Below are 17,285 nucleotides of genomic sequence, written 5' to 3' on the forward strand. Positions count from 1 at the left end.
ATCCCTAGGGACTATTGGCACATCCATTCCTTGGGTGTGATCCCCTCCAAATCCAGTTAAAAACAAATGCATGGGGATTTTTTTGGAATGAACTTTTGAAGATGCTCATTCCTGGACAAGCATCCTTCTCACCCAGGGAAGCTGAACCAGCACCTCCGTGCCCTATGGACATGGGATGATGGGAGCATGGGAGAGGTGTCATTGTTACGTCAGGCTTCATCTCCTCCGTCCTTAGGTTACCATGGAAACGTAAAAGTACCAAGAGCTTTCGCTGCTCGTCCATGGATGCTTGGGTGAGATCACCATCCCCATGTACCAGGGTGAGGTGGGGGGATTTATATTCACCCACCACATTTGTGCTCACTCCAGGGCTTTAAAGGCATTATTTTAACTTCTTTTCCCCCAAACACGGTGGGGAGCACCTCAGCTGGTGCCTGCTGCCACTTTGTGGGTTGATGTGGCTGAAATCCATGAATCTGAAGCTGTTGAGGGCAGATGGATATAGATACAGGGATGAGCTCCTCTGAGGTCACACACACAGCAGAAGGTCCCCGTGGGGCTTTTCCAGGGTGGGAAGCAAATCGCCGCTCTAGGTATGAAGGAGATAGGGAAACTCATGAAGTGCTTCACCAGGAGATGCCTCCACAGCATGCTGGGAATGAAGCTTTCCTGAAACGCTGGGCTGGGGAAGGGGAGGCCTGGCCGGGAAAGCGAGGTGCGGCAGGGGTTCTGTGCCCTTTGTGCAGCACTAACATTCCACCCTGAGGTTCTGTGGTGGTTTGTTGCTCAGACATCAAAGAGAGGGGCTTTTCCAGTTGCTGCTTCCAAGCGTGGGGAGCAGAATCCACCTGGAATTTTTCTCCCAGTGCTGGAGTATGGCAGGGGACGCAATGCCCTGGACCAAACCCATGGGGAGATGTGGTCGAGGCACGTTTGCTTGTTCCATGAGAAGGGTGAGTGCTGAATATTGCCCTGCTGGATGGGACCAGGGATGCTGCAGGGTCTGAGGATGCTGTGGGGGGCTCAGAGGTGCTGTAGTGAGACAAGGATGTTGTGGGGGGGATCAGGGATGCTGTAGTGGGGCAGGGATGTTCCAGGATGCTGTGGGGGACCAGGGATGCTGTAGTGGAGCAGGGACGCTGCAGGGAACCAGAGATGCCGTAGTGCGACAGGAATGCTGTTGGGATCTGAGGATGGTGTGGGGGACCAGGAATCCTGTAGTGAGACAGGGATGCTGCAGGGACCAGCAGGACCCTTTAGCATTGCTCCCCCACTGTCTCTTCAAGGATGGAGGGAGCTGTCTTGGGGTGTTGAGACCTTCCTGCTTCTAAGCAAGCACTCTTGTCTGGGCTGCAGATCTGGTAGCACAAGGCTGAGGGGTGCTTGACTTCATTCCAAAGGCACCTCCGCCTTGGCCTGGGCTCAGGGGCAGCCTGGGTGTGCTCTGTTTTGTTCTGCATTCCCCAAACGCTTGCTTAAACAGTACTTGTTTTCCTTAGGAGTTATTAACTGTTTGCTTTAGATAAGTTTTGCATCAGGTCCAGCCTTTGCACACAAGCCTTTGAAGGGATCATAAAGCTTTAAAAGAATACATCAGGCGATGCATAAAGGCAAACACGGGGGTGAGAATGGATTTTCCCAGTGTCTTAAGCTGGTGGGAAGCTCGGTTTGAAGATTTGGCGCTGGAGGAGAGAGCTGGGGGGTGAATTTGGTGCTAAATTCGGGTCCGAATGCTTGGCCTGGTGAATGGGGCTGCCCAAAGAGCATCACCAGCCTTGGGCTGTGGTGGCTGATTTTGCCTCGGGGACTTTTGTGGCCAGCTTCGCTAGGAAATAACCCCAGGAAAACACAAGGTGCTTCTTAATTTCCCCTGGTTTTGTTCTTTTCAAGCAAATCTAACATATGAAAGGATGAGACCCCCACCCCCAGCTCCTCATCCCTGCTTGCTTAAACTTGTGGGTTTTTGCTGGGAGGGATTTGTAGAGCCAGAAATACCAATGCAGGATGAGAGCTGGGGATGGCAGTGGGATTTTGTTTCCCTTTCCTGGGGTTTCCAAGTGGTGGATGGACTGAGCTGGGCACGATTCACTGGGAAGGGGTTTGATATCCATGTTTTACGGCGGAGAAGGTGTTCCAAGGGTGCCACCTCACCTGTTCCCCTCCCCTGTAGCCAAATGGACACAGCTTTCTTTGCTCTCTATCCCTTCCTGTTGCCTGTAGCACGTTCTAATTGTCCTTAATTCCCTTTTCATTGCCCAACCTGCCCTTTTTAACTATTTGACCTTCCTGCCCTTTTCATTTTGGGAGCCCGGGATGAGGAAGGAAAGAGCTTGGCTCTGGCAGGATCATCTTTGTTCCCATTTCTCCTTGTTCTTGATACACTTTGCCCCCCAAACCACTCTTCTTGACTGATTCTTGTTTGGGTGAACACGTAGCCCGTTGTGGGTGGCATATACTGTGTTCGTTAGCAGTGCTTCGTTAGGCAGGGTGAGGTGCTGAGATGGGTCATGTCCCCCCCTCCAACAAGGTGACTAATCCCTCTGAGACCAGGATTTCCATGGCTGGCCTGGGCGTGCTCCTTTCCTCTTGGCTGGGCATTTAACACCTGCTCACCCTCTCCTCTGGCTGGTTGTGAGCAGGGAGAAGCTCAGTTATGGGCTGGCAAATCCAAGCCCAGTTCTGAGCTGGGATTTATCTTAGGGGTGCGGCTTATCAGGGAGCAAAGTCTCCCATGTACCCCAAACTATCTCCCGGTTGGTAAGTCTGTTCTCTATCGCTGTGTTGTGGTGGGTCCCAGGGTGGCTCCGAGCTGGGCTCTTTGCTCCCTTATTCCAGGAGCAAGAGGTTTTGGAGGAAGAAAATATCACCCCACATCCTTGGCTGGCGTTTGAGTGTACATTAAGGTTGCAGCATCCCCCTTTGCCCAGGCCAGGATGGTTGAATCGAAGGCATTGGAGGTTCCCCAAGTACGTGTTGCTCTTTGCTTTGACCCCAATCCTGTCCCTTCTGCCTGGCTTGGTGGTGGCTTGTTTGGCTTTTGTGGTGGCTGGTGCTGGTCGATTGCTTGAGCCAGGGCTGGGCTTAAAACTTTGCTCCCAGGTCATTGATTTGGGTGCTTTGGGGTGTTGTGGTTGAACCCCCCACGGGGGCTTGTTCTTCCTCTTTGATTCTCTTCTGGTTTGTTCCTCTTGTTTCGGTGTTTAACCTGTACGGCTGAGGCTCCCTGGGACCCTGCCTTATATAAACTGTATAAATCAAACCACCTCTGCAGGGCAGAGAAATGTGGGTTTAAATAGAAATACATCAGGAAACCCTAATACCCGCTTGTCTGGGGTTGCAGATGCCTCTTGGACAGGGTGTTTGGGGATAGCATCAATGGGTTTGGACCTCGTCCAATGCCTTTCCCTCTCTTTCCCTCTGCAGGTGACCAGCGGCAGCCACAATGAGAGCTCCGGCCCTCGCCTGATGCCTCTCCTGCTGATAAAAATGATCAACAAGTCTCGTGAGTTCCATGGGGAAGGTCCCATCTCCCTTTTTCAACCGGGAATGGGGGGTTTCAGGGGGATTTGCATGTGGAAATTTGGCTTTGGATGGGGTCGGATGCCGCTTTGCTGCGGCTCCAGTTGGGTGATGGAGTATTGGGGTGTCATGGTGGGATTGTTGGAGTCTGCACTGGGGCACACGGTAGCACTCGGGCTTTGTGGTATTAAATGGGGTGGAGGCACCTGAAGAAAGGTATGTTCTTGTGTGGCCTTTGACGCACATTGGGCAGGAGGAAGTGACACGGAAGCCTTTGGATCCGGGACAAAACCACCCTGGCTCCGTTCTGAAGGGGGTGACCGTGCCAGCTGGGCCCTGCTGCTCCCTGGGGATAGCTGTGCAATCCTGGATCTACCAGGGTATCCCCACATCCCGTCATCCAGACCACAGGGTACCAGCTTGACGGTGTTTTTCTCTCTCCCTCCACCCCTTGACATGCAGGAGGGAAGATACTCGGGGTGCTGGCGCTGTTTCTGGTGATGGTTTGGTACTCTATCTACCGGGAAGACAGGTACATACAGCTGTGAGTGGCTTTTATTCCAATTTAAAGGACCTCCTGCCCTTTCCTTCGCTCTCTGGAGGCAGCATCCTCCTGCCCAGCCCATGCAGGGATGCTGGAGTATCGTCTTGCTGGATCCTAGGGGACTGGGGGGCTGGCTGATGCCAGAGGAGGGGGGACATGATACGAGGTTCCCCATTGGTGTGTGTTACGATTGGGAGCTGTGGGTTTTTTTGGCGAGTGCCAGTGTTCTTCTGACCCCAGGAAGAAGGGAAGACCCTTCTCTGTTCCCAGCCCCGTGATGGAGATAGGGAAAACAGCGTGAGGTCTGTGAGCAGAGCAAGAGAGACCTCTTCTGATGCAAAGCTGCAAGCCCAGCAAATAAATACCCAAAGCAGAGCTTAAATCTGGTGGGCAATATCCGCCATTCAGAACCATTGAATTCAAGCCCACATTGCCAGGACAGGGGTGCAGTGGAGCAGGCAGCATTTATATGTCTTGTTTTAACCTCTTCCTTTACAGCTTTTATTTCCCTGTGCAAGAAAACAAGACGATGTGTCCCCTCGGGGAGGTGGAGAGGAAAGCGGCGCAGCTCATCGGGAAGTGAGTGTTGGGTTAGAGGGGAAAGCAGAGCCCTTCCTCCCCATCCCGCTCTCACCGTCCCTTTGCTCCTTGGCAGTTACACGAGGGACCACCCGCTCTTCTTGCAGCTGAAGGACTACTTTTGGGTGAAGACTCCATCGCTCTATGAGCTGCCCTACGGCACTAAAGGAAGCGGTGAGCCTCAGCACTGGGTTTCTGTTTGTCCTGCTGCTGCTCCCTGGGGGTTTCATTGCCTCTTCTCAAAACCAGCTGCAGGTTGATTTTTGGGCAGTGTTGTCTTCCCCTTTACCCCCCAGACAAATAGCTTGCTTGATTTGTAGTTGTTATAGCACTTATCTACTCGCCCTGGTCCCTCTCCTATGGTTTAGAGTGGGCCAGGCTTTATTAAGCAAAGGATTATGTACCCGGAGCTGGGATAGTGGCAGGAGGTATCTGGCAGGGATGGAGCAGCACCCATTGTAGCAGGCAGGAGCTGCCTTCCTCACCTTCTCCTCACCCTTGCTTTGCAGAAGACATCCTCCTGCGCTTGCTGTCAATAACCCATTACTCCGTGCCCGAGAGCATCCAGAGGTAACACTGGGGTGGGTTCAGGGGTTTTTCTGTCTCCTCATAGCTCTCTGGTGGGGTGGGAATTTGTCTGTCATGGATTTGGGGCAAAATGAACCTCGGCAACCCAGGTCTGGCGGACGGAGCATGGGAGGCTTTGTGGGTTAAAGCCCCCTCCCTTGGGGGTTAAACCCACCTTGATTTTGGAGCAGGTCTGGTTGAGAAGGGGCTTTTCTCCTGCAGACTGAAGTGCCGGAGGTGCGCGGTGGTGGGCAATGGCCACCGGCTCCGCAACAGCTCCATGGGGGAGACCATCAACACGTATGATGTTGTGATCAGGTATGGCCCTGTGTCCGTCCCACTGATCCCTCCCCGGTGCCACCAGCAGATGGGGTTGATGCCTCTGATGTCCCCATGTCCCCCCTCAAGGCTGAACAATGCCCCGGTGCATGGTTACGAGCAGGATGTAGGCTCCAAGACCACCATGCGCCTTTTCTACCCGGAGTCAGCCCACTTCAACCCCAGGACAGAGAACAACCCCGACACATTGCTGGTGCTGGTGCCCTTCAAGCCCATGGACTTCCAGTGGATGGAGGCCATCCTCAATGACAAGAAGAGGGTAAGCGTGGTGGGGAACTGGGTCCAACCCTCGTCCCAGCCCACCTTTGGAGTCCTACTTCTCTTACTGGGACACATCTCTATCCTTTTGCAGGTGCGGAAGGGGTTTTGGAAACAGCCCCCGTTGATCTGGGATGCCAATCCGGAGCAAGTCCGCATCCTCAACCCTTATTACATGGAAGTAACTGCTGCTAAACTGCTCAACCTCCCCATGAAGCAGCCACGGAAGGTCAAACAGGTAAGGGGGTGGGATGGCTGGTCCCCATACGTCCACCCCTTGAGGGGTGATGTCCTCCATGGTGCAACCTGGTGAAGGCCATGACTCTTTGTAAGCCTTTTCCTCCACCCTCTCCCTCCAGAAGCCCACCACGGGGTTGTTGGCCATCACCTTGGCGCTGCACTTCTGTGACCTGGTGCACATTGCGGGCTTTGGCTACCCTGATTCGACCAACAAGAAGCAGACCATTCACTACTATGAACAGATCACGCTCAAGTCCATGGCGGTATGTGTTAGCCCTCCACTTTGCCCATGTTAACCCCTATTTTCCCCCCACGATGGAGATTTTGCCCTAAGGATGACACTAAGCAGTGTGGGATTCTCTTCCCCATGAGGACCCCTTACTCCCGTACCACGTTGGGTGTTGATGTGCTAGGAAAGGTTAGACAATGACTTTTAAAGCCATGGTGGAGATTTGGGTTTGGTTAGTGTGAGGGGGCTGGGAGGGTCTTATCCCTCCTTCTGGGGGGCTCCTTGCTTGAGGTGAAGGCATCAGCTCCCCTCAGTGCTGGTGGGATGGGCAAGGCGGAAGGCTGGGAAGGGGCAGAAGGAATGTGGGCCTCACCCCTGTCATGTCCTGTAGGCATCGGAGCACAACATCTCACACGAGGCAGTGGCCATCAAGCGGATGCTGGAGCTGGGTCTCATCAGGAACCTCACCTACTTCTGAGGGCACCAGGGGCTGCACAGGGACCACATCCCCCATTGGAGGGGAACACCAACGCCAGCACCGGGCGAGGGCAGAGCATCGTCACCTCACCTTGCCCTTGTGGGACTCTTGTTGCTGGGGAGCCTGTGCTGGACCGCGGGTACCCTCAGCGGAGGTGGGGGGGGGCGCAGGGAGCCCCCGCATCGTACCCAGAGCCTTTTCCTACCGATGCACTGATGCTACCGAGGACCTAAAGGGGTTTTTGGGGTGGGGTCTCCCCTCCCAGCAGGCCTGGGGGGGCAAAGGGAGGTCAGGAGCCCTTCCTCTGGGCTCTTACACTTAATTCCCTCCTATTCAGACGAGGGCCCCACTCTGAGGGGCTGATTTGGGGGTCCTGGGATCCCCCCAGGGAGCAGGAGCCTTCAGGGGGTCCATGTCACCTCCTCCCTGCCTGGGTCCCCCCTCCCGGATATTTAATTCCCCCCCCCTTTTTATTTCCTTTCTCCTCAGCGGCCCCCATCCTGTGCCTTAGCGCTGGCGTGGGGGCTCATCCCCGCAGCCCCCCTGGGATGGGGGCACCCGAGGTGCCTGGCTTTGGGGTCCGCAGGGGCCTTTTGGGTGTGGGGGGAGTTTAATTTAATTAATTTAAATGCTTATTTATCGTGGAGCTTCTTCTGGGGCTTGTGTGTTGCTCATGGCGGGGGGGGGGGGTGAGTATGGGGGAGTGTGAGATGGGGCTACCCCACCATGTCCCCTTACCTGCTGTATCCCTGGTGTGAGACCCCATCTCCTGGCTTCTGTGCCATGCCTCCGTTTCCCTCTGCCATAGGCCCCCCCCTTGCACCCATACACCCGACTTGGGTACCCCACCATGATGCTGTATCCCACCCAAGCTGCAGGCCAGGTCCATGCTGGGGCAGAGCATCACCCAAAGAGCCGGCGTCCTCGCGGGGTGGGCATCGGCCACGAGAAACACCTCTTGTATTGACCGCGGCGCTGTGCTCTGGCGATACAGCGCGGAGAGGCCCTTCCCGGGGAGGGGGGTCCCCGTCCCACTGATGTCCCCCCCTTATCCTGTCCCACGCAGCAGGACCCCCCTTTTAATCCCCCCCCCCCCCAAAACGGACGCTATAAGTATGGACACAGAACACCAAGAAGGAACGGAAGGAGCCGGGTGGGAGAGGGCGGCGGGAAGCTGAGGTGGGCACAGGGATGTGTGGTCGGGCTGGGAGTGACCCCTCAGTGGGGTTGTGCTTTAGCATGTACCAGGCTGGGGGATGATGCTCGGCCGGTCCCCAGCCCCACAGCCCCACTCTGCTGGGGGCTGGATCCAGCCTCTTCCTGCTGCCATTCCTGGCGGGTGCAACTGTCCCGGCATGAAGCCATGGCACCCTCGTGGATGGTCCAGAGCATCCCTGGAGGGGGCTCAAACGTGTGTCTGCATCCGCCTCTGCAGGGGCCGGCTGGGGTCCGAGTTTTGGGAAGAAGATTGGGAATGGTGGGAGGAGGAGGCGGAAGCCTTGCTGGCCTTGTCAAACTGCACGTAGCCGTCCTGCTTGCCGCTGCTGCTGATGCTGCTGTCGCACTGGGTGTCGAGGAAGGAGCTGCTGTCGCTCATGGAGCCGCGCTGGAACTCACGCTCGCACAGCTCGATGGAGCTGCTGCCCATGCCCAGCACGAAGCGCTGGCTGTAGTCGTAGAGGCGGCTCTGCCCGCTCAAGGTGCTGTAGATGTTGGTGAAGGACATGCCGGTGGGCACACGCTGCTTGTTGGCAGGGCGCAGGTCGGCCGGGCAGCCCGACAGCGAGATGGTTGGGGTGGAGTGGTGCTCCTTGAAGGTGTTGACGCTGTAGTAGCCATTGGTGGGGTCCTGGGGAGTGGGAAAAGAGGGGGACAGGTTGGTGGTGCCCACCCTACCCGTGTGTGCCAGCATTCAGGGCACCCACCTGGCTCTTCCACCCAGGACACCCCTACCCACCGCCCATGTAGAGCATCCCATGCAGCTCAGCTTCCTCTGAACTGGGGCAGAGGGAGGCATGGGGGTCTCTTGCCTAACACCCTCTCCTTTTTATCCCCTAGAAGACGCTGGGACCAGCAAACAGCACTGTGGGTACCAGAGCATCCTTCCCTCTGCAGGGATGGCCCTTCAGTGTGGGGGACATGGCACGAGGACAGAAAGCCTGGGAGCAGCACTGCTGGGTGAGGGATGAGCTGGTCCTGCCCTGTGGTGGGTATGGAGATGGGTACCCAGCACCTTGGGGTGCAGACATCTTGGTTATGTGCCACAGGGGTGACTGGGGGGCTTTGAGCCGCATCCTGTCATGGGGCTGGGGATGAGGAGGGGAAATGCTCACCTTCAGGTTTTGAAACTCCTTCTCCTCCTCCTTGAGCACCTCAAGCTGCTTCAGCACCGAGTCCTGCTGGAACTCCCCCCGGTCCATCTAGGAAAGGATGGAAGTGGGTGTCAGTATCCTCATTACAAGTTGTGGTTTTCCTTCTCTGTTTAGGACTAAAAGGGCTCAGCTGATGCAGGAAGTGAATTATTGACATCTACCACGGTGAGTGTTGGGGCTGCACTCAAACCAACCCCCAAATCTCCTTTTTTATTGTTGGTTTTTCTTTCTTTTCATCCTTTCCCCTTAAGCTGAACTTGGCCGCTAAGACCTCAACATCCCAGCCAGGTTCTGGCACGTAGTTAATTTGAAAGCCTTAATTTGACCCCCACACACTCCGACATTGGCTCTTCTCAAAGATTTGAGTCCCCTGCCTGTCTCCAGGTGGGGCAGGAGGGGATGGACAGGCTAGAGAAGCTCCTTCTGGTTTGATTTGAGTGCATTTTATCCTCCTGCTTGGTGGATGCTGCTGCCCCAATGTGCTGCCTTCACCCATCTCTCTTCCTTCGAAGGCTGACCATGAGCCAGGGGAGCCAGATCCACATTAATTAGCCCATGGCTTTAACTGCCTTTCCTTCAGCATGGTAGGGCTGTGCAGAAGCAGAATACTCATAGGATCACAGTATAGTTCAACCAACTTCTTCCTGATCACACACCTCCATTCAGGTTTCTTTGCCCCAGCGCTGGGCTCCCAGCCCCAAATTAGCCCCAGAATCCCCTTTTATGGCCCAACTTCTCCTTTTTGTAAAGCTGGTAAGTGGTTGTGGAACTCCACCCTGCAGCACTTTCTGTTCATCTCCTGGAAGCCTTTAATATGGCTTTTAAATGCAAGAAATTAGAGTACCTGAGTTATCCTAGGGAAAAAAAAGACGCCGGTAGCAGCCGTTGATTTACCACAGTAAATACAAAGGATTACCTTCAGTGCAGCCCAAATGGTACATGGAGGGGGTGTATTGCTTTGCGGGCTGCATGCCAGCCCCAGCAACACCCTAAATCCCCTAAAGCATTGCTGCAAAAGCGTGGGATTGGGATGCATTCGTATTGCACCCATCACAAGGGTCCTCGCTTAGAAACAAAAAGAGAAACCACTTCTGCTTGGACATGGCTGGTTTTGGTGTGGGTGACCCAGGTGGACATGGCCAGAGATGGAGAGGGGGGAAGAGCAGGGGAGACCCAAAGGGCCAGTGCTGCTGGTGGCAAAACCTCCAAAATGGGTATTTTAAGCCATTTCATGTCATCTTTTGCAATGGTAACTGGAGTGACTACCTGAAGTGAACTCTATTACCAATATTAATGGGGATCACAAGTGCAGAGGCAGCAGGGGAGGGGGAGAGAGGGAAATACATGGAAAAGGAGACTGGAAATCACAGCATGGGTTGGGTTGGAAGGGACTTTGGGATCACCTCTATCACACTTGCTCCTGGCAGTGGCAATGGCTCCTTTAGGATCATCAGGCGAGGAAACTGAGGCACAGAGTCCCATCAGCCAGGAATAAAGCCCAGCCACAATACCAGAGGAGGTTACACCATGTTGGAGCCCTAATCCCAGACTGGGCTCAGCTGAATTGGTGTGCCCATGCCATGTACCATGGTGGGAGTGAGAAAGCTGCTGCTGTGATTTATTTTATCCAGGATCAGACCCTTTAATGTGCTCTGTTGCCTCCAGCCCCTGGCTGCTGTTTGCTTTCCCTGTGGGCTGGCAGCCTTTTCCCTGCCCGTGGGCAGAGCAGCTAATGGGATTGGGGAGCCAGCGCTGAGACAATGTGAACAAATGCAAATCAGGCAGCATGACGTGTCTCCTCAGGTGTTAATGAACTTATCGATGCATGAATAATTACTTGTGAAAAGCACGAAGAGCTGCAGAGGTCACAGATGGCTGGAGAATAACAAACGCGGTGGCATTTAGCAGGGGGAAAGAAGAGTCACGCTGGCACTTTGCAGCCAGAAAGGCTCCAGCAAAGCAGAGACATGGTGAGATCATTTGAAAGGATGCTGTGGAGGTTGAGCCCAGGCTTGAAAGGCTGCAGGAAGCTTAGGGAAGGTTAATGAAGCAGCAGTGGGGAAGATAATGTATGTGGAGGAGGGAAAGAATGGAGGTCTTGGGGTGAGCGCATGGAGCAAGCAAAGGGTGCTGTGCAGTGCTCATCACCACTCATTAGAAAGGGTGGATTTGTTTTAACTTGATCCATCATTTCATTGGCAAACTTGGAGAATCTAGTTAGGGATGTGTTTAGCAGCTGAAGCCTGGATCTCTAATGGCCAGAAGAGGATGCTCGAAGAGCAAGGAAGGGGATGAGGAACAGCGAGGGATCCCTGAGGACTCTGAAGAGAGAAGAAATTGGGAAGCATTTAGTGAGAATGCTATTGCTAAGAGCAGATGAGGAAGGGGAGGCTCTGATCAAGGCGTTACAGGGGGCTTTGTTGTCTTCTTCCTGACAGGTGGGATGCCCAAATCCGCCCAGCACTGGGGTCATGGACTATGGACCATCTCTTCCAACCTCTTGAACAGTGTTGATCCAACAATGTTACATCCAACTGATGTATCTTCAGGAAAAACCCCTGCATTTGGCCAGGAGAGGGAGAAACTCACCTTTTCCCAGTGCAGCAGCCAGGCTGTTGCACTCCCTTATCTTGTACCTAAAGTGCTTGACTTTGCCTCCCCTTTTTGCACTTAAACAGCCCCTTTATATCATGCTGTAACCAAACCACCTCTCAGAAGTCTTGCTGATAAGCTAGAACACATGAGCTCTATAAACCTCTCCCTATAGGCATTTATTTCCCTGCTATCAAATAAATGTCACTTTTTTCTGCACCATTTCCATCCTGCCAGCATCCTTATTGCACTGTGCACAGCCCTGTACTGCTCCTGCACAGCCTCATCAAGGGCACACACTGATGTGAAATCGCCTCCAGGCTCTGCCCTATGGTGTCTTGCAAGATCCCATGCCTGGCATCCCATAACCATCTTCTTCCTCATTTACTCATCAGTGGTGGATGTTCCTTGTATGTCTGCTTTGCTGAGGCTTCCAGCTTGGTGATTAAGATCTTGAGTGGCAATTGGGCTGCTCTCAGCCTGTCTTTTGGAAGAAAGATCTGGGCTCAATGCTGTTGATCACTGTAGTAGAAGGTCCTATGAAGAGAAAGCTCCTCATTCCCTGTCATCTCAGCAGATTGCTCCAAGCCCAGGTCCCAGCCTCCTCTGTCCTTCCGTGGAGCTCTCTCCTTCTTCTGCACATCGTGACATGGAGCTGCAGACTCCTCAGAGCAAAGTCCAACTGGTATTAAAGGGTCTTGCACAGACACCTCAGTGGTGCTGGCAGAACATGCCAGACCTCCACCTCCTCCTGCTTCTTATTTCAAGGCTCCTACTTGTTTCTCTGCCCACCCTGTGACGCTCAGCCTTGCCTTTCCACTGGTAACTCATCAAACAGCTTTTTGCACGTTGATGCTTGCAAGTGCTGCCTGAAAACCAGAGGGTGAGAGCAGGAAAAACCCACCCAGCAGCCTAGAAATCAGCCTCCAGCCTCTTCAATCCCTTCTCCCTTTCCTCTCGGCTCTTTTCTCTCACTTTTCATGGCGATTTTATCCATCTATTTATTTGATTTATTCCAGTCCATGGGCTAAAGCTGAATTTCCTGGGCTATGCTGCCTCTACTTGCTGTCTGCAGCTCTTCCCCCAAGCGAGGTGGCAAATTCACAATAACCCTCTCCCATCTCTCCCTCCTCATTAGCAAAGTTTCACTCAAGAAGCCTTTATGGCAGGAGAATGTGTATCTCAAGAGCAGGATATTGGGAGATGCATCTTTGCCTGGAGTGGGGATTACGGTGCTGAACTACATGTGCCTGGGCTCATCACCATCAAACACTTACTCAGAGTAATAGCTTAAGGGGAGAAGAAGTTAATCCTTACCATCAGCTGCTTGATGGTGGGGTGCTCCTCCGTCTCCCTGCCCGAGGCTGGCTCCTTGTGTACGATCTCCACGCGGATATCGTTCTTGGCAGAAACCACACCTTTGAGATCTGGGCAAAGAGGGAGATGGAGAAAGGAGTGAGTCAAAGGCAAACATGGAGCATCCTCAGGGAAACAACTGATGGCACCAAGGACAATTAACCCAGCAAACCCACCTGAGAATTGCGGGAGCAATATCTGCATTGCCATGAGGCGTGGGCATGTGAAACCATCACCTCTGGGGAGCTCAGGTGTCTGTTCTAATGCCTTTGGGACCTTGGTTAGTCCCCGCCATGCTCACAGTGCTGTTAACAGGGGCTCAAACAGACAGTGGGATGTGTGTCCAGACTGCTGATGCTTGGGGAGGACCTGAAATACTGCTCCCAAGGGATATAATGCATGGGACAGCCCCTGAGAAAAGCCTCCTCTGGGTTTGGGGTGCAGATACGTATGGGAAAGGCCAAGCAGTGAACAAAGACGGGGCCTTGGGAATGACGAACTCATCCCTGCTGCTGCTCCTGTTTCCATGCAGGGCAGTGAGGAGCGTTCCTGGAGATACTCTCTGCCTCCCCTGAAGGTGTCAGGCATGCTTTGAAGAAGTCATTTCAGCAAAGTGAAACCGCAGACACGGAGCAGCAGGAGCAGAAAGAGCTGCGCATGGATCCGAGATGAAAAGCAGCGATGGATGCAAATCTGAACGGTGAGATCTAAACAGCTCCCAGCTTTGAAGCCAGGCTTCAGCCTACGAGCTGGCTCCCACCCTCCTGGACCCAAAACTGCCTTGAGCTGCTGGGCTTGTCAGATCTGCCTCCAGCCAGAGGAACCAAGCAGGGATTGCACGGACTCAGCCCAGCAAAGGCCAGGCCATGAAGGAGGAGACTGTGATTCTATCTATGAACCAAACTGAATCATTTAGACGAGCCCAGCTTGAAGCTCCATCCTTGAATTAGTCTGCCCCAGCATCCCTTGCCCTTGGTATTGGCAGCCCTGCTGTTGCCCATAGATGTCTCCAAGTCTCAGGCGCAAGGCAGAGGGTTTCCTTGGGAAGCTACTACTGCTTTTTCCTCTTATTTTCCCTGCTGGGACCATGTGCCTGGTGCTGGAACCACTGTCTTTAATCACAAGGAGAAGCTAATTACTGTTTTGCACATCCTCTCCCAGGAGTGTTCCCCCTTAAATAACGCTGGGCCGTTAAGTCACCGTAGATACAACAACAGATGTGCAATAAAGTGGTTTCTTTTCCCCTTTTCCAGAGTCTCCAGGCTCAGTGTGTTTGGGAGAGGAATCTGCAGTCATCCTGGTAACAAATGAATCCCTGCCCTGATACCAAAGTGCTCTGCTGGTCCCCTCACTCCTGAGCTGATCCCTGTAAGCCCTCTGCTGATTTCACACGCTAACCATGATGAAAGTCCTTTCCTCACCTTTCAGCCTGGTGTTTCTAGCTTCCTGATGCTCACCTGCTGCCGGAGATATTGGCCACAGCATCCAGCCTGTGTTAGCACCTGCAAAATTGCGCTAAAATCCCTTCTCCTCTCCACAAGGCACAGCAACAAGGAACTTAACCCTGCAGGAGGAGCTGGAGAACAACAGTAGTGCATTGAGCACGCCAGGAAGATGCCCAAACCCCAAAGGCTTATACAGAAGGCCAAAAAGTCCTTTCTAAGTGGGACATCACTGGAAACAGTGGAGGAAAGGAACTTCAATCACTGCCATGCCACCATGTACTCTCTTCCCAGCCCTGGCGAAGCAAATGCCTCTTCTTCCTGATTTACCACTGGGAATCCAAGGGATAAATCACAGCAGACATCTGGCTGGGATGGGGTTGTCCTTCCTTCTGGAAGGACAATCCCTGCTTTTTCCCTCATCCTCTGAATTCTTCCAGCTTGTGAGGGACTCTAAACCCTAGCGCCTGCACCACATCTTTGATCTGCTGTCATGGCATCAGTGTTAAACTGTATGTCCCATAAAGAACCCTGCACCATCTGGATACATCAGATAAGGAGAAGATAATGAACCACATGGTTTCCCCTGCTCTGAATGTGGGGAGCATGGATGATTGTGTTCCACCATTGACATGATAACATGGCTTGGCCTCTCTTTCTTCAGGTGCTCACCACAGCACTGAATTGGCCTGGTCTTGGGTCCTGCCCATCACCAGTCCTTCCCCAGAAAGCAAGATTGATGACTGCCCCCATATAATTCATTAACACTTGCTAATGGGAGCTGCAAGAGTTCAGAAAACCAGGGGATGAGACAGGGAGAGGCATCATTATCGCTCTCAAAATTAAACACATTTCTGCTGTGGGAGGCCGTGCGCTCATACCCAAATCCAGGAGGAGCCTGGTGCCTTTGATTGCTTTGTAAATGATCAAGGGGGGGAAATGAAAAGAGAAACAAGTGGGGTTTCTGGCACACGTACACACACAGAGCTTGACATCCTGGCATCCGTACCATGCATCTCCCGAGCCTGCAGCACCATCGAGTGTATCCTCTTCTCCCTTAGTCTGAGATGCTCCACACAATGCCACTCTTCTCCCTCCTGGTCTGATGCCTTTTCATTTAGCCAGCAATCCTGCTTTAATTTCCTAGTGTCTTTTTAATGAAGCAACACGATTCCATGCTGTTTATCCCCCCCTTTTCCTCTACCTGCATCTCTAATGTCATTTTAACATGTATTCCCAGCACAGCCAGGCTTCAAAACCCATGTGTCCCATGTAAAACCCCTCAACTGGCTGTGATTTCCCTCTAGAAAAAACACATTTGATGTTGAGAGAAATGAAATTGAATCAGAAGTAGAACAGAGAGCACAAACTGAGGAGGGATTTTAAGCACTGTGGTGAGGATGCTTCTCCCTCTTGGACATCAGGATTTCCCCAAAGGAGGGATTAACAACAGGTCCCTTTGCAATCCCTTTGCCCTCAGGACTCCCCTGCCCAAGCTGCTTGGGCTGTTAACAGGGATTAACATTTAGCTGACATGTTTTTCCCTGTGCTCCGAATCCCTTTCCTTCTCCCATAGGGATGACCAGCATGAGGAGCACATTGTATTGGTGCCGTGTCAGCAAATTCAGCCTCAATTTTCTTTGTGACCCACTCTATTCACCCCAAGGTTTTAGCCCCAGAAGGATGGACTGGGGCTGGGGAAGACACTTACTCCTCTGCGAGCGGGCGCAGCAGAAGGCAACGATGGTGGCCATCAGCACCAGGAACGCCACACCGGCCCCCACGGCCACTCCAATGATCACCGCCATAGGCACCGACTCTGCAAGAGGAAGGAGAGGGGAGCATGAAGCTGGGTTGAAGGTTGGAGAAGTGGCTTTTCCCCATGGGACCCACCCCTGGCTACTAGAAAGAGGCTCGGTGATGAGCCTGGAGAGGGTTTTGGGGCCAAGTGGACCTCCTTCCCCGCTCCCTTGTCCTGACATTGGCACAGGCTGCCTGTGGGACACTTGGGATCGCTCTGTGCCTCAGTTTCCCCTGGGAGGGAGAGAAGAGGAGGGATCCTGAAGAGCAGGTTAACAAGTGCTCTCTATAGCACCCTGCAGGTGAATGAATGAGTAGCTCTAAAGGATGAGAAGCACGAAAGAAGACGGCGTGTTAATATTATTAAGGAAGAGGAATAGCATTAGAGCAGGCTGGGAGAGAGCCGGGATGGAGGGATGGAGTCGGGCACTGAGCCTGCCTGCCAGGGGCTGTAGCTCAGCTCTTAGCCCACGCTGTTAAGTCTATACGGATGAATTAACCCAAAAGCCATCATTCACACCCTCTGCCTGGTTTATATCCCCATCTCCTGCCTTTCCCCTTGGCTAGTCAGCTCTGTCATCCTTCCCTGAACCCCTGAGGGTGTTACAAGGACTGGGACAGCAGGGATGGGCAGAGGCCAGGCAGCTGAGCAGGGGTTATGTCCTCGCATCCTTCTGCCTACAATAACTTTGTAGTTGGGCTCCCAGCGGGGATTTCAGCCAGCAAAGCTGATTTACTTGCTCAGATCCAGGCAGTCGCTTGCAAGGGGAGGGTGGAATATGAAATCACATTTATGGAGACAGGGTCAGATTTGCAGCCCAAGAGCCTTGTTATCTCCCTGCTCGGTTCCTCTGGATCCTCAAAGCACAGCTCCTACTTAATGGTGAGCGCTGCCCTGGTGCCTGCTCTCTGGGCTATTGCCAGGCAGCATTCCTGCTCGCAGGACACCAGTACTGGGTACCACAGATCA

The 17,285-nt window shown here is 53.4% G+C and overlaps 2 protein-coding genes across 2 annotated transcripts in view; one reads left to right on the forward strand and one right to left on the reverse strand.

Annotated features, from left to right (window-relative positions):
• The first annotated feature begins 2,918 nt into the window (after positions 1-2,918).
• ST3GAL4 (ST3 beta-galactoside alpha-2,3-sialyltransferase 4) lies at positions 2,919-6,976 on the forward strand. Its single transcript, XM_080631639.1, has 11 exons — positions 2,919-2,966; positions 3,424-3,502; positions 3,982-4,063; positions 4,562-4,642; positions 4,719-4,816; positions 5,152-5,212; positions 5,432-5,527; positions 5,618-5,807; positions 5,901-6,044; positions 6,166-6,309; positions 6,667-6,976. The coding sequence occupies exons 1-11, from the start codon at positions 2,934-2,936 to the stop codon at positions 6,751-6,753; spliced, it is 1,095 nt and encodes a 364-aa protein (XP_080487765.1). The 5' UTR covers positions 2,919-2,933; the 3' UTR covers positions 6,754-6,976.
• Positions 6,977-8,158: 1,182 nt separating this feature from the next.
• KIRREL3 (kirre like nephrin family adhesion molecule 3) overlaps positions 8,159-17,285 on the reverse strand; it is a gene marked incomplete at both ends in the record, with an annotated part of 271,688 nt that continues 262,561 nt past the window's right edge. The window contains 4 exons of the mRNA XM_080631735.1: positions 8,159-8,602; positions 9,087-9,173; positions 13,035-13,144; positions 16,227-16,334. Coding sequence (XP_080487861.1) covers positions 8,159-8,602; positions 9,087-9,173; positions 13,035-13,144; positions 16,227-16,334 — 749 coding nt within the window. The remainder of the gene's footprint in view (positions 8,603-9,086; positions 9,174-13,034; positions 13,145-16,226; positions 16,335-17,285) is intronic.

The sequence above is a fragment of the Psittacula echo genome (genome assembly GCF_963264785.1).
Source record: "Psittacula echo genome assembly, chromosome: 18".
NCBI classification, from domain to species: domain Eukaryota; kingdom Metazoa; phylum Chordata; class Aves; order Psittaciformes; family Psittacidae; genus Psittacula; species Psittacula echo.

Bases quoted from the DNA above. Each gene is read 5' to 3' on its own strand.
- ST3GAL4 (XM_080631639.1), top strand. From the start codon at position 2,934: ATGGTTGAATCGAAGGCATTGGAGGTTCCCCAA. The intron at 5,213-5,431 runs GTAACACTGGGG...TTTCTCCTGCAG, and splicing joins GTGCCCGAGAGCATCCAGAG to ACTGAAGTGCCGGAGGTGCG. The intron at 5,528-5,617 runs GTATGGCCCTGT...TCCCCCCTCAAG, and splicing joins ACGTATGATGTTGTGATCAG to GCTGAACAATGCCCCGGTGC.